Source organism: Hetaerina americana, unplaced genomic scaffold (assembly GCF_022747635.1).
Source record: "Hetaerina americana unplaced genomic scaffold, ioHetAmer1.1.p SCAF_3, whole genome shotgun sequence".
Lineage (NCBI taxonomy): Eukaryota > Metazoa > Arthropoda > Insecta > Odonata > Calopterygidae > Hetaerina > Hetaerina americana.
Genome location: NW_027286874.1, coordinates 99,574,082 through 99,591,126, shown reverse-complemented (window position 1 = coordinate 99,591,126; position 17,045 = coordinate 99,574,082). Strand labels below are relative to the sequence as shown.

General features: G+C 37.3%; 1 protein-coding gene across 1 annotated transcript; it reads left to right on the top strand.

Annotated features, from left to right (window-relative positions):
• The first annotated feature begins 2,576 nt into the window (after positions 1-2,576).
• LOC139690478 (sodium-dependent nutrient amino acid transporter 1-like) lies at positions 2,577-16,226 on the top strand. Its single transcript, XM_071587935.1, has 11 exons — positions 2,577-2,612; positions 6,593-6,983; positions 7,446-7,692; positions 9,920-10,190; positions 10,714-10,817; positions 10,905-11,094; positions 11,445-11,621; positions 12,953-13,052; positions 14,578-14,754; positions 15,793-15,887; positions 15,984-16,226. The coding sequence occupies exons 1-11, from the start codon at positions 2,577-2,579 to the stop codon at positions 16,200-16,202; spliced, it is 2,007 nt and encodes a 668-aa protein (XP_071444036.1). The 3' UTR covers positions 16,203-16,226.
• Positions 16,227-17,045: the final 819 nt, after the last annotated feature.

Sequence of the window (17,045 nt, the reverse complement as noted above, 5' to 3'; positions counted from 1 at the left end):
CGCCCGCTGGAAATTTTCTTTGGGGATGCCGTTGATGACCCTCGTCGAAGTCTCTTGAATGGCCTTTATCGCGTCAAAACGTCGTCCCTTGAGCTGTCTTTTCATCAGGGGGAAGAAGAAGAAGTCCGGTGGTGCCAGATCGGGAGAATAGGGCGGGTGCGGCAACGTGGCAACGCCATATTTGGCCAGGAGACTCAGAATTTTCGTCACCATCTTGGCGCACACCTTGCGCATGGCCAAATCCTGTGAAATAATGCGTTGGACGTTGGATGCAGACAGACCCAACTGGTCTGCAATTTCTTCACTGGTTAAGCGTCGGTCTGTGTTCAGCAGTGTCCTCACTCTGTCCACATTCGTGTCGGTTCTTGCCGTCGACGGCCGTCCGGAGCGATGGTCGTCTTCAACGAGCTCCCTACCCTCTTTAAACAACTTGTGCCACTCAAATACTGTGGAACGGCCTAAAGCAGTGTCCCCATAAGCCTGCTTGATCATATCGAGGGTCTCAGTCGCCGTCTTCCCGAGTTTCGCACAAAACTTCACGGAATAACGTTGCTCTAAATTCAGATTCATTTTGTTTTTCGACGCGGACAAAAAACTTGCTTCACTAAAAACGGTGTCCTCACTCAACGACAGCCCGCAGGCGACTGAGGTTGGTGTTGGTCTGTTGCTAAGAGCTCCCTCCACCTTACCCTACCAGGCAGACCCCCCTCCATCGCTCCGTTCGCGCTAGAGAAAATCAGTCCTACCACTTTTGGGTGCAACCCTGTATATCAGGGATAGGATAATATAGCTAACCCTTATCTAAGCGATCGTGAGAAATAACAAGTAATAATGGTTTCCTATCAAACCTGTTGCGGTGTCACCTCTTAGGATTAATGTAATTACGGAATTTGGGGTGGATGGATGAGCTGCTGTCAATTCTCTAATATTTTCTGGGAGGTTTACTCTCTCTATCTGGAGTAGTATGATCTAATTCTCTCAGTTTTAGGAGGCTAGTCGAGTTCCCAATGCCTTTCTAAAAGTCTAAGTCTAGCTTGATCTATTCGTGACTGAAGGAACTCTCACCCTAATTTCTCTAACAGCCCTAAAACACTTTCTAGCCCTAATCAGTTATAGAAGATCTAGCGAGATGTGTCTGAATCGAGCACCAGGTATTTACCACATTCTAAAACTGCTTATCTAACATAAATGAACTCTTTTATTCAATAAATTCTGCAAAGCACTAATCAGATGAAATAAATATGCATATTTAGGAGAACCTGAATATTCTACTAAGGTGTGTTCTCCTTGAAAAGATGGATAAATCGTAAGTACTTGAGGTGACCCGAGTTGCATAGTTCAATCTCAAACAGCATATACATAATTCTGTTTCCTTATCTTTCACTATAATATTTCATAAAATTTTACTTTACTCTACTGTATTGACAACATTTCGGAATTTTATTCCCATCTTGTGTGGTCTAATTGACTTTACTATATTTCAAGATGTGATAATTCTTCTTTTGAAATTATCTCCTTGTGATTGCGAACGTGAAAAGTCATGGAATTATCGTTTATTATGAAGCATATTTGTTTATATGCAGTCACGTTATCCATGACATTCCTCATTGAAATGCAAATATGCTGAATTCAGTGGTTAAGAAATGCATCCTATTGGCAGCCAATCTGAAGAGCTAAAACTGTCTGCTTACGTCAATTAAAGTCTCCAAGAGATGCCATTTAAATTACGCCAGAAACCAGGACATGAAAAGCGTGGGAATATGATTAAACCGGGATATGAGTATAACCCAAACCCTTTACGGCTTAAGGAAATACTATTTAATTGAGCCCGTCTAAAAAGAGGCCGTAAGAAGCTCACTTTGTTCTTTCCATAGCTCAAAAGTCATGCCAGCAAACAAATATGAGGTTGGGACGTGCTTCCCAACGCATATCGATTAAATACCTCCATTGTCATCCACCCGGTGCGAATAGAATCAGTGTGGTCGTAAGCAAAGGCATTCGATGTGCTCACTCAAGGTAATAATTTTTCTGCCTCGAGGGTGATCTCACCATGGGCGTCATTTGACACACTTTCACTCAAGAGGGCGCTTCCTTCAGCTGTTTTAGGCGGAGAGGAAGAATGAGGAAAAGGTGAGCGAAAGAGGAAGACAGACGAAGCGGAGACAAAACGAGGGGAAGCACGGAGCTGGGTGAAGATGAAGGTCATGCGGGAAGGAGACGGGGGATGGGGCCGACCGGAGAAATCTTGTGGTCCAGCCGGAGGGCTAAGTGGTTGTTGGCTGCAACGGCATGATGCGTATACTTTGAGGAGGAGTGAGGGGGAGGGCATCTTACTGCAGGGAAGGGAAGTCCTGGAATGGGGGCTGAGTTGTGAAGGACAGGAATCCTTACGTATGTGAAGGAGGGGAGGTTGGGAGAGGAGTGGAGACAGCTTCAGAATGTGAGGGAAGACATTAAGAGGTGGGGGAAGGGGAAATAAAGAGGGGAAACTGTTGTTAGGGCGAAAGAAAATTGTTGGAGCAGCTAGATGGCCCGCCAAGAGAAAAGGAAAGTGTTCCTCAGAGAACGGTAGGATCATGTCGGGTGCTGTCGCAGAGCGGGAAGCTCGTGAGGTGAGTCCAACACAAAGACATTTCCTCTCTTCTCTTATCCTTTCCATTGAAATATGTTTTAGTTTTTTTTGCAACTGCGAACCTCTCGCGGAAATGAAATTACCCCTTTGTAAAAACCGTAGGAATTTAAATCGTTGTATCTGAATTCTGGAAAAGGCACTGTAAAACTTTTATTCGAGAGTCTAGTATCGTGTGAAGTGTGACGAGCTATTTTTGACCTAGCAGTGCTGTGATCGGTGAAAACGCCAAGGCAGCTGGGTGAAAACGCCGCGACGGTGCCATTCAAATTTTTTTTCTACGATAACAAGAGGCTTGAAATACCCAAGGAACGTCTCGGAAGTGTATGCGCTCACATACGTCATGCATAGTGAACATTTTGACATAATTTTGCCCGGTATAGCTTTGCCAGAAATAATGGATGGTTTCCGGCGTAACTTTATGGAATCGATTTATATTGGAAATGAAACAATAGTAACTGTGATTCTACTGAAACTTTATTACGAGGCTGACGAGATAGTCTCGTAATAAATTTTCAGTGGAATCACAAAGTTACTATTACTTCGCCAGAAACTTCTCTCGCGTAACACTGGATTCGCCGGCCCTTTTTAGTACCGAAATCACCAGATCAAGTCTCCCTCGAAGGAAGTTTGCGTCGCGCTATTGCGAAAGGAAGTGGATCCAGCCTCATAGCCTCTGGCTATGGCGGATGATTCGTGATAACACCCTAATAACGCAAAGTAATGTTGTTCTTTCGTTGATGATAACGGCGATTTTTCCTTCCCTGAAAATCCCAAGGCCACCACTCCAGCATTGACCCAACTCGTTTGGTTCGTGATTAGGCCTTCGAGAGAGATGAACGCACGTGAATAGCTTTCAACGTTTGACATGCCGGATATCCTGGTTGTGAAATTAATCTGTGTGATTGCTTGCTTGCTGTTGTGGTAAAATTAACCAATGGAGTGCGAAAAATTTAGTTTTCCGAAACACTCTTGACTGTTTTTAAAAAACTTAAATAGTTTATATTTTACCGAAATGCTTCGCCTATAGTTAGCTGAGCCCGGAGGTGGCGGGATACCGTCTCCGTCTGCCGACGCAGAGGTCGTTTCAAACAAGCAATCCCTCAATCTAGGGGATGTGTGTTTGAATATATCTTTGCTATTATTTTCGTGTTAAAAATCCGATGTGAAGGCTAAAAGGGCTTTTGTAGGAATTATTTGAATAAATAAAACATAAAATCAGCCTCATATTTAGTTCATGAGCATTTGATTCTTTTTCCTGTCGAATAATTATGAATAACTTGCTCTTAATTTTTATACTATACATGGAGATGATCGAATGCTATTTATCGTTAAATGTTATAAATTTGTACGTGAAATACACCTTATCAATTTTTAATAAGCAAATTTGAAAAATCAGAAGGTCTATTCCTAATCCTCAAATTAAATATTTGAAATTGATTGGCTAAAAACAATGAGGCTTTAAGGGTAAGAGCTGTTTTGTTACGAAGTGTGCAGTTAAGATTATAACGAATGATTTTAACTTCCAACGGAACGTAAAATATTTCTCCGGTACAATGAAAAAAGATAAAGGACAAATTTTATTTTCTTGGGTCTATGCAGACTTTGTTGCTCCAATAGAATGTTTCATACTTGACCGTTTTCCATAATATGCTTCATAGCTAAGAATATTTTACGTTATATCCGAATTAAATCATTAAATATTAGATCCATAAAAGTAGGAATGTACTTTAATGATACATTAATGTGGTAATTGATAGAAGTAGATAGTTACATGTATTTATTTACTTATAGTTCTTTAAATTTTGAGTGTAGTATATTTTTGCATAATTACTTAGTCCCTACCATTGTGTCGCATGATGGATGCTCTCGGCTCATATCATCTCTGTTCCGGTACCGCTGAAGGCTTTCCTAGAACTGATCGCATCATTGACTGCGTTGACGTCACCACCAGCGTCCCTCAGCTCTGAAAAGAGCTTTCGCGTGAAAATTCCGAGTACCTTGAAACCAAATTATTCGTGGAATGAAGCCAAATGGATCAATTCCTTAACTCTTTGATGTTTGTTTCTCATGTACTAATCGTGTATTTTGAAAATTCGCATTGTCATTGAAAAGGAAAAACGAATTAACTTAAGCCATTTATTATTTTTTCACTAATGTTATTCATCTTGCCTTGAAAGCTGGGTGACGGAAAATTTACATAAAGAGGAATGTTCAGGTCTATAGAACTTTGACGGACAAGTGTGTTGTATTAAAATAATGAGTCAGTTGTCATTGTGTTGTTGATACATACGGAAGTTGCAGCTACCAAATAAACTAATACTTTACTTAAAGTAGTTAAGTATTTCGATCAAGTGCCCTAGAATAATAATGGCTTTATGAGCATCTTAAATTAAATGAAAAAAGGCTCTTTTAGGAAATTCCTATTGACAAAGTTTTATAATTTTGGCACTAAAAGTTTTCTCATTAAATTTTTTTACTGACGAAGAAATCACTAGAAATCCTAGTTACTATTTCATGAATGAGGATAATCTGTAATATTTTTCCGAAATTTACGTAAATATTTCACGAAAACTTTAAGTTGAAGAGTTCAGAGCAAAGTTATTCAACAATGTTAATGAAATTACTAAGCCCTCTGGTTTAGGTACGTGTATAAATACGGTTGGAAAATTATTGCTTTAAAATTAGGAGAGGAATTACATTTCAATATATGTAGAATAGCGCTTGGTCATTTTAAGTTCGATATCATCGGCAGAAAAACATTGAGAAATAAAAATGCTATTAATTCCGTTTGAACGCATATGAATGCATATTTGAACACGTGATGCATCTTCTGTAACACATATGCGGACCAATGAAATGATAGGGCCATTTGGATTTCAGAGGTATAGTCTACTAACGAAACTATTTCCTTAGGATAAATGTCATTCAAATAAGGTAATCAACTACTTAAATGTTTTGAATGCGATTATGTTAGTGACGGAGAGATAGTCAATGAATTTGCTCATGCTTTTTCGCTTTCAATTTGTACTGTTTAAGAATGTTGCAAATTTTGTCCCTAACTGAATTTATGAATACACGCACAAGGAAATACGATGCTTCTCCCAAAGTTTTTTCTCGATTGCCTTCTTTTAACAAAAAATGGGTTATACGTTTAGTTTGTTATTATATCACAAATACTATTTTGATTATATAGCAAGGGGAGATAGGCGGAGAAATCACTTTTTCCCTACTCACCAGAAAAGATACCTGGGAGTCTGTAGTTTATCTTATTCCATAGGCGATGGGCAAAGGGTCTTTTATGGAATATATTTGTGATCCCTTATCTAATCTTCGACCTCTAGGATTGAACCCATTCTCTCAGTAAGCACATATAAAACGCTAAATCACCCCGCTAGTATGAACACGGAAAATATTGGTTTGTGTTTAAAGAGTTGGCATTCTGTCCAGTGTATTATAAACGAATATTATGTAGAATTTGTCATTCGGTTGAGGATATTTAAATTCCCATAAAATAATCGGTGTTTAAAAAGGATCTCATGTGAAAAAATTCCAAGATTATCCTTGTCGTAATAATATGTTCATCGTTGGCTGTGTGACGTCAAAAATTTTCGGTATGTCATAATGGTTTTCCTTCAAATGAGAAATAAATTTCGAAGAACGTCGAGCTCAAAATTTCCTCGAATTTCGAACGCTTAGGGTGCGCGAGCGAAGGTGAAAAACAATCCTCAGGAAATTGGACAACACGAAAAAAATCAAGTTAGATTTTTGTGTTGAATAAGTCATGAGGATCATATTTAAAAGTACCATTCGCATGGTAATTCTTCCATTTAGAAGATTGCTATTTATATCAATGCGGATTTCCCAAAAGTTGATCCTGGCTATAAATAGAAAATTATGTCAGACTCTATTCAATTAAAAGCTCGATTTTTGCATTATACCCCTTCTATTTTGTTATTTCAGGTGAATGGAATACCGAATTTAGCGTTTGACCCGAAACCTGAGAGCAGTACAACGGTCGTCGATGTTTCCAAGGAGAAGAATGGGTATCAACCAGATGGAGTTCGAAATGCTGCATCCGACGCAAATCATGACGGATCAAACCTACCCAAGAGACAGGAATGGGATAAACCCGTCGAATTCCTCCTATCTTGCATAGCTATGTCCGTGGGATTGGGAAATCTCTGGAGGTTTCCATTTACAGCTTACGACAACGGTGGAGGCGCATTCCTCATCCCATACATCGTAGTTCTTTTCGTCATTGGGAAACCGCTCTACTATTTGGAAATTGCCATCGGGCAGTTCTCGAATTCCGGGCCAGTAAAAGTTTGGGAAGTTGTTCCGGCATTAAGAGGTCAGTCTTTCTTTCGGCCATTGATAAAACTGCAGAAAGTGTGCGCCTCTAAATTCCAGTGTAGAAGAGATTCAAAGGCACTCTAAAAAAAATTGTTATGGTACAAACCATCAATTTGTGTAAAATTTCTCTTTTGAGATGCTCAAAAGATATTTGTTTCATAACTTTCGAATAATGCAAAAAAATGAGTTTTGGTTACAATATACGATAAATTAGTTTCCCACAGGATTAATTTTTATTAGATTTCATGTATTGAAAAGGTCATAGAGTAAGACAATGTGTACTGTAAGTACATTATGTAAAAAGTAAGCACACTTCGGTAGGAATTCCTATATTTGGTGGATAATATGTTTCTGTTTTTTGAATATATTGGATTTTGCAGTAAGGATATTATAAATAGTAATATAAATTTTCCTCTAAGAGAATAAACATTATATTTATTCTACTCGGACGCTCTTACAGGAATTGGTGTGGGGCAGTCAATATCCGTGGGCTGGGCTCTTTCATACTACTGCTCACTCACCGCCCTGGCAACTTTTTATTTCTTCGCCTCATTTTCCGAAGAGTTGCCATGGTCAACATGTGATCCATCATGGAGTGACTGCTTCGACTCCAAGCCTCGAACAAATCTGCTTGAAGATGTTGGATATTCCGTGGCATCAACAAATATTTCTAATACTAGACGCAGTTCGTCGGAGTTGTACTTTTTGTAAGTATTTTTCATCTCCAAGCTTTCTTGTTGTTTAAATTTTGTCAATAAGATGAAGCTAATTTTTTTTCTTTTTAAAGTCTACCTATATTTACGCATTGTTTTCCTGAACCATGTTTAACTCTTTAGTATAATGCTAAAGACATTGATTTTTTTAGCAATTCACTTCAGTAGCTACTTTTTTTAGACCTCTCTGTGTTTAAAAAATACTTTGCGCACTGTGATCATTCCAAATAAATGGGAATGTAGGACTAAATATCGACCTTATATTTTCTAGCTAATTTATGTCGATCAAAGAGGAATTGATTTTTCGCATAATTTAATACAGGAACTGATTTTAATGGTATAATCCATTTATTAATGCAGGGTTTCTGTAATTCCCTATCAAGTTTTGTTGCTTATGCTTGTATATTTAGGTTCAAGACTACATTAATGGAATCTCCAGATACTTAATGATATCTTTTAATTTAAAAATGGAAAAGTACTCAATGTCAATGAATTTTGGCTAAAGAGAATAAGTCTTGAATTGCACATTCGTTCTAGAGTTTTAGAGTTTATTTCCTGATGGCGACTTCCGGTATCGCTGAGAGGTCTTAGGAAGTAGCAATTAGACTTATCACTAACTTGGAATTAGTTCAATCGGCACTCTTAAATCGGAGAAGCCTTTGGATTTACAAAGCTAGTGCTCTTTATCCACTTGATAATCAGAGAGTTCTCAAATGTAGAGATATTTGTGATGGGAAGTTGAGATTCAAGAGTTGCTGGGCCAAGTAAATGATTCCGATAAGAGGACCACCAAGCTGCTTGTTTACTAGTTATTGTACTATATTTACAGTGTTCATTACCATCTGGTTTAAAAATAAAGGATTAGGTTATTTTGACTACAATTGAGGGTGTTTAATACTATTTTCACCTGTATATCGATACCCTATGCCCCATTTCCATTTTGTTTCTATAAAATGTACAGATTAATCTCTGTTTGAGTGAATTAAAAGATTTTTGTATTACTTTTTGGACTTCATATTAGGAAGTACGTTAGGTAGAATATCTGCCATTTTCAAAAACCCTGAAATGAGGGGTACTATCTCTTTGTATGTCGTAAGAAAGTTTGAAATCCAAATTAGTCCATCAGTATATTTTTTTAATTCGACACTTTAAGGGTTTATGTAAATAGTAACCATCGAAATATACTGATGGTGTTTAGTTGAGGTTTTGCTTGGACTTCAAATTATCATAAGCTATCAGTCCTGGGATTTGTTTTCCACTGTCTACCGAGCTCTCCTCGCTTTGCCAAGAATTTCATTTCTTCTCAGAAACTTGCGCTGACGCCTTTAATGTTCCTTGGCTATGAGTCCTTGGCTATTTTCTGTCCTTCTTCATTGATCCCTTCCATCATTGCCTTTAGTTGTGAATCATCGTCCTCAGCATTTGTTCACATAATTCTTCTCTTATTCTTTGCACTCTCTTCCATAGTGTTTTACCCAATCGTTACAGGACTTTCTTTCTCTATTGCTCAGTCAGGTATCCTTTATATTTCCATCATTCTTTGTTGCTGCAATATTTCCAATGCTTCTAAACTTCTATTTGCTTCTGCTTATTCGCTTCAATTCTGCTTACTGCATAGTAAACTCCACATGCCTAAGGGTTTTGAAGAATTGTTCGATAATGAAACTTCTACCAACATTATTATCTATTGGAAGTTATTTTGTTCTAAGGCGGAGACTTATTCGTTTTGGCTATTGTTCTTATCATTACGTTCTGGACAAATATTTTTTTTGTCTAGGCTCTGTAACATATTTAGGGAGCTGGAAATTTCTTGAGTTGTCCCGAAGAGTTAGGGAAAATTAAATTCACTTTTACTTAGGAACAATTGAATTTTTTCAATGGAAAAGTAGGATGGAGAGGTTGTATTATCTGATATTCACGTGTTCATTAATTAGCGCAAGAGTAGGGCCATAAATTGAGGGAAGTATGCACTTTGAGGGGCCTGTACAATTATTGTTCACCAAGTGAAATATTTTGCAATATCTTCTTGTTCCTGAGTAAAATTCTACAGCAACACCTTGGAAATACTTGTAAGGTGACCGAATGCAATTGACATGTAACGCGCCCTAGTCAATAGATGCCACTGAAATTATCATGCTTGCGGTTTCTGCAATTGGATGATTCAAAATATAATTATTGAACATTGATTTTGGAGTGTTGGGTGATTTACATGGTGTCTCAGGAGGTATGTGCTGAAGCAGAAGGACAACATTGAGGACGGAATCGGTTTACCAGATTGGAGACTTACCCTGTGCCTACTCTTCTCCTGGGTCTCCATTTTCCTGGTCTTCATGAAAGGTGTCAAGAGCGCCGGGAAGGCGTCCTATTTCCTTGCTCTTTTCCCTTACATTGTGATGATAACTTTGCTAGTGAGAGGAGTCACTCTGCCGGGAGCCGTGGATGGAATTTTGTTCTTCATTAGCCCACGGTGGGGCGAGCTTCTAAATCCAAAGGTAAGTGCCCTCCCGTTTGGTTCTTTGGGGTGGTTCACCTCCTCAACCGAAGGTTGCGAGTTTGCATTCTGCTTGGGCATGGACATAGTGTTTACCTTGTCATGACCTTACGCAAATTGTGCAAGCGGTCCAAATTAACCTCGACCGTAGGGTTACCTAGAATCTCATTATTAGTACTACTGTTTAGCGTATTCCCCATTTTTGGGTGAATATTTACCTTTGTTTCTGTGTTTTGAGGGTTCTAATGTCCCATTGGCTTCCTTATTCGAGTGCCAAAATTGCTGGTGACCTAAAAAGGTTTCCATTACCTTGAGTATTGATCAATTATCACGTTCTTCAAGGGCAGTATTTATAAGCGTCTTATGCTGCTTTAAATTAATGCGGTTTATTATCAGATGGTAATTTATAGAGTTCATAACGAAACAAAGAATTTATTTCCTTGGACGTAGAAATGGTAGGATCAGCTGGCTTTCATGCAGAAAAAATACAATCAATTAACTATGCGGTGATTTTTCATTCGCAGGTGTGGTATTCCGCAGTGACCCAGTGCTTTTTCTCACTAAACGTGTCTTTCGGAACCGTAATTTACTCATCTTCGTTTAACAATTTCAAGCACAACTTTCACAGGTGTGTATGATTTCTTTAAACTTCTTGGTATGGATTTTTTTCACTATGATAACTCTAACCGCATTAAATCCCCTCTTCGCTCAACAGGGATGTGCTGATTGTCACAACATTGGACACTTTCACAAGTCTTTTGGCGGGCTTCACAATTTTCTCCATTCTAGGAAACCTTGCTTACGAATCTGGAATGAAGGACATAGCGTCTGTAATTCAGGGAGGAACAGGTCTGGCTTTTATTTCGTATCCAGATGCTATTGCCAAATTTGACACAGTGCCACAGGTAAGCACCTGAAAATCCCACTCAGTGAGTATCGTAGCCGTCAAAGTAAAAAAATATTATCCTCAAATTAAATTATTTTAAGTGGTTTTTATTTCATGAATATTATTATAATATCATCACTGATACTCCAGTAACAGTACGGCTACGTAGATATACATATGAGTATACGACTAAATACTACGCACTATAAATAGTATATACTAAATTGCACATAGAGGTATAATATATAGCACTATTTGTTGAAGAAATCTTATTTGTTAATATATTTTGCATTATTTAGTAACATCAACAACAAAGGTCAATAATTTATACCAGGGAATAATTCTAATTTCATTTACGAATTTTCATAGCTCTTCTCGGTCCTGTTTTTCCTAATGCTCTACACCTTGGCTATTGGAAGCACTGTCCCACTTACTGGATCCTTCGTTACCACCATCAGAGACTACTATCCTAAAACCAGGCTCTGGGTCGTCACGCTAATCGTTTGTGTGATTGGATTTTTATGTGGCCTTGTGTACATCACACCGGTAAGTTGAAGAACAAAAGGAAATGCCCTATATGTAGAATAAGTAAAAAAATATCGACCACTTCCTGCACAATTTTCAACCACTGTTCTACTGGAGGAGTGGTCAAGGCTTCCGACGTTTCCATACTCTATAAAAGCCTTTGCTGAATAAGTAAATTCATGAAATTTACTCAGTTGATACAAAACTCAATTAAAACTTAAGTTAAAAACCGTGTGCATTATTATTTGCCATAATATTATTCTGGAAGTAGAAATTTCAGACCCTGAACCAGTATTTCAATTACTTCACGCGGCATGGATGATTAAACATTTTTAAGTTATTGACATGTTCCCTCTATTTTGGGAATATTTCACCACCTAGAATATTCCGATGTAAATTATAAGTTATGCTCGAGAACCTAGGGGTCTTTAACTCATTATGCATCACAGCTTGTATGTAATTAATTAACGTTATACTTTTCCTACCGTTTTGCTTGAGTTTCAACTGGAGGCTATTCCATTTTTCCAGGAGACTATTCTAAATTTTAAAAATAATTTTTGCCATCCAAATTCAAAAGTATACCTGCATTGGAAGTGTGTTGTTGGAAAGATTATAAATTCTTCAGTGTATTTTAAACCACATCATGGACACTCTTTTAATATGCAACTTATGGATTTTATTCTTTTCAACAATAGTTTGCACTTTAATAACTTGGGCGTGGATATCCATAAAAGTACGAGGATTCGCATGAAGAGGAAAAGTCAAAATGTTTAATGATTTACTTAAAATAAGGGAAAATATGATGCAAAATCACGCATGTGTTGAATTGAGTAGATCCATGAGCTTATCTATCAAAATAATTTCGGAATTTAAAGAAAATTACTTCCTAGTTAATATTGTATTTAGTTTAACGAGATTCTGACCACTAAAAATGATGAAGGCTCAAATTAGAGAGAAGAGGAGTAGAACAGATATATTTAAGATGTCATTTTTTTCCACGAACGATAAGGAATCAGAATAACATTGTCCGACCGCGGTAAGATCATATTCGGGTCAAAATTGGTCTGGTGTGTATTCACCTCCCGCCACACACCCTAGGGGTGGCTAACAGGGTACTAAAATAACTTTAATAAATAAATAACATTTTTTTCGACAAGTCAACTATAAAATTTTGATCAACTTCGGTGTCACAAAAAATCCATGGAATTTGAATTAACTGGGAATAATAATTTTGAAAAAGCTTTACGTATTACGTTTGTCAATTTTGAGCGAATCCGAAGGCTTCCTGGTATAATTTCTCAAGAATCGCTCACAAAATAAAATAAAATGTCCAATTTTTTTTCAATTTTCAGGGTGGGATGTTCGTGCTCACTTTGGTTGATTATTATGGAGCTTCCTTTGTGGTTTTTATATTATCAGCAATCGAAGTCATGGCCATAAGCTGGATATATGGTAAGAACATTTTATTCATTCCTGTTATATCCATTAATTTCATCTCAATGTAATTATCTTATTTACTATTGCAAATACTTTATAAGAAGCCCCAACCAAATTCATTCTAGGTTTTATTACGTATACGAATGACTGCGAAACATATAAGACCCAATTGGTGCGTTATTTTCATTCTAGGAAAAGTTGTAAGTGGCGTGATCGGTGTGACTATCTTGCGGAAGCGGGCTGGTGCTATTCAACCATAGAAACATGTCAACGCTGAGCATTGTTTGTGAACTGTTTGAGCGAAACAGAATTTTTACAGAAGAAAACATTTTCAAGTTTCCTAATTAAGATTCACGTATTCTCACATTTCTTCATGTACAGATGCAGAATACAGATTTTTGCACTAAAAATATATTTAGAAGCTCAAAGTTAGAGAGACTATGTTTAAGATTTCTTGAAGGTCAAATTTTTCAGTTTAAATTACCGAAGTATATAGGATTGTATTAGGTATCATTTTTTGTTACCGATGAATGAGTTTTACGCCAAAATCCTTGGAGAAGGAAATAGTTCGGCATGAAAAGTTAAATAGTCAATTTGCGTCGCAAAATCATAACTTGGTGTAGATATTGTAGAGGTGCTCATGGTAGGGCTGAATAAAGTGACTTCTCTGTAAGGAGAAACTGTGGAGAGAGAGAGAGAGGAGCAGATGGTAAGTGGAAGGAGATGAAGGCAGGGGCTGAAAACTCGGAGAAATTAATATGGAATAGCTCGGAGGAGTACAAGACTTGACTCTGGGAAATTAAATCCTATGGTTTTGGAAGAAAATTTTACTGTGACGGTTCTTGATTCCAAAATTGTCTCATTTAAGCCTTTACTTAAGTCTAAAGTTGGTTGTCGTTCGTACTCTGCGTAAATCGGGCGATGTTAAAGAAACATTGTTGACATCCTCAACACTCTGACATGGGTAACTCTCCTCTGAAATCAGTGTCGATGGTGAACGGTTTGTTGCGATGTACATGGGGTCTTCCCTTGTGGTTGGGGAAACAACTGATCCTCTTCCCTGTGCCTACGCCACTGAGGACAGGAAATTTATTGCACACGAGAGACCGTTGGCAGTTGCCGTTTGCACTTATCCAGGGAATATTCCGCATTCACTCCCCTGCATGTAGAGGGGAAGAAAATATCAAAATATTCCCGTTGGAGGAAATGGGCTAATTAGGCCAAATCTTAAAAAAAGGGCATTAGACCATTCATCCGTATATAAGGGTTTAACTCGAGTTTGAAATATAAATAGGAAAAACTTGTTCCCTGCAGACGTATTTAGTAAATATTTGCACCTGGGTTGATTATGGAATGCGTCAATATGGATGTTTTACAAAGGGTGCAAGTTTAGAGCTAAATAAGGAAAAAGAAACTGCTCTCAACTTAAACATTTCCCCTTTTGAGATTACCTCCTGATTTTGTTGTTGATTGTTCTAGTATTTTCTGCATTCTCAAATGTTTTACTCAATTATACAAATATAGTATTTCTACTCCACAGGCTTGGAAAACTTCTGCCAAGACATTGATTTTATCCTAAATAGGAAGTTGAACTCATATTGGAGGCTTTGCTGGGGAGTTCTTACACCCTTTCTTCTTCTTACAATATTTCTATACTCAGTATGCAATTTGAAGCCGGTTACCTACGGTGGAATTGAAATACCAACCACTGCTCATAGTAAGTTATTCTTTCCTTTTAGAGATTCATAAAATTTCCTATTTTAACTCGCGTATTTTACTCACTCTTCTTACGAAAATATCTTTCAAGAATAATACACATTAGCGAGCTCATTAAATGGGCTTAAGATTGAAATTTTCTCCTGAACTACTGAACATATATATATATATATATATATATATATATATATATATATATATATATATATATATATATATATATATATATATATATACATATACCTATATATATAATATATTTCTATATATTTATATGTATATTTTTACATATTACAGTTATAGCACCTAATAAAAAAAAATTAAGTTATCAATCCCGAGATTGATAACTTAGTTCTTCCAATACGATGCTACTCACAGCGTCTTGGGATAATTAGTTTTAACTTAGATGCATGTACCTACTTTCACTAATCTCATGTGTATTGTTGGCAAATCCCTTCCCGCATGACCACATGGGACGGGGTAATATGATGACTGTGGTGGCCGTTACAATATTCCCTACCCTTTTTTGTTGTGTTTTCAAGCTCCCCCTTCCATCCCTCGTCCCTCTCTGTGGGGGTGATGCCTCACGCCGTCCGTTGCCAGCGGCGGGGTGCCACATTTTCTACCTGTGACCTTAGGGGCGGGGACCATGAGTTCGAATTTTCCCTTCTTACTTTCCAGTTCTGCATTACCTGTCTTGATATCGTAGACGTCTGTCGTTTGTGGTTCATTTTCATTCCTTTCTTTTTCGTTCGAATGAAATTTTTAACGGGGGGAATTGACACGTTTTTAGAACTAAGTTTTCCGCCAGCATGTATTTTAATTTGTACGTTTTTTGAAGGTTTTTATAGAGAATATATTTGTGTATTTATGTCTCCAGTCTCATTTTGATGATCTAAAAACACAATCTTGCTATTTTCTGTTTGTGAATCAATTAATTTCAGTCTAAATTATAGAATTTTGCATTGTAACGTCTTCCATCAATTTTTCAAATTTTAAATTTATGGAATATGATGACTAATAATAATTTTCTTTACAGCAATAGGATGGATTTTGATGACTTTTGGAGCCATCCAATTGCCAGTATGGGCTGCTGTCGAGTTTTACAAACAACGTGACAAACCATTTAAACAGGTGTGAACACATTGCCTAGAAAAAAATGCAAAGCGAATCATATTTAATTTAGTTGGCCATTGTGATGTTATGCCCTTTTTTTCTTATTTTTGACAGATGATTAAGTCATCATTCAGCCCAAGTTACGAATGGGGCCCCAGGAGCCATAAGGAGAGGGAAGAGTGGTGTAAATTCAAGAAAGAACAAGACATAGAGTATCGTAAAGGAAAAAATGTTGTGCAGAGGTTATTAAAATCTCTCTTTGGTTTTGATAGAAATTTCAGAATTTCTAGCGTGTTTGGTAAACGGAGAACACACAATATTAGTGGTGATTGAAGTTAAATTTGTGCATTGGTGAAGCAAGATACCATAATTATTAATCTTCAGTATTGTTACATGTTACTTTTAAGTACGTATGTGAAGTTAGAAAACTACATTTTTGAAGTTTAAATGATGAAAAATAGTGAAAAAGCAGTGGAATTTGGAAAAAATTGCTCAGTTGAATTAAAAATTGGTTTGTATGCTATTCCTCAATTTTGTGATCTAACAATGTTGCAGCATTAAGGGTCCTTTATAATATATTATATTCCTGTGATATATTACGATAAATTAATTAAATATTTTATTATATATACATTTGAAGTTCTTCTTCCTCCCTTAAGAATTAAATATGCTCAGAGGGGTATGAGATAATGGGAGTAATTTAACAGAAGTTCTCAAGATTGTATCTACGAGTAGAGTCGTCGACGAATCAGGGCTCTCAGTTTGGGCAACACCAATGGTTTGGGTAGCTGGGTCTGTGATTGATTATATGGACGATGAGTGAGGCCCATGTTCAAAAAATAAACAAACAATTCGATTAATGGTGTCACAAGTACTTACTGGCTCAGTCCCATAGCAAAAATTTCACAATGAATCCAAAGAACTTCGAGATATGCCTGGACAGTTACTATGAAGGAGTCATCTGCTGATGAGATTCGAAAGCAGAAAATTCGCAAGGTAGAAATAATTTTACTTGATCTAGATCCCTCTATTTCCGGCCGAGAGCTTTGACCAATGAAGCTACCAAGGCATCCTCTTTCACGGACATTGAAGATTCCTGGGTCGATTCCCGGTCAAGGCGGATAACTTTCTCACTGTGAAATTCCGTAACAACAACTTTTCCCGTGGAAAAACGAT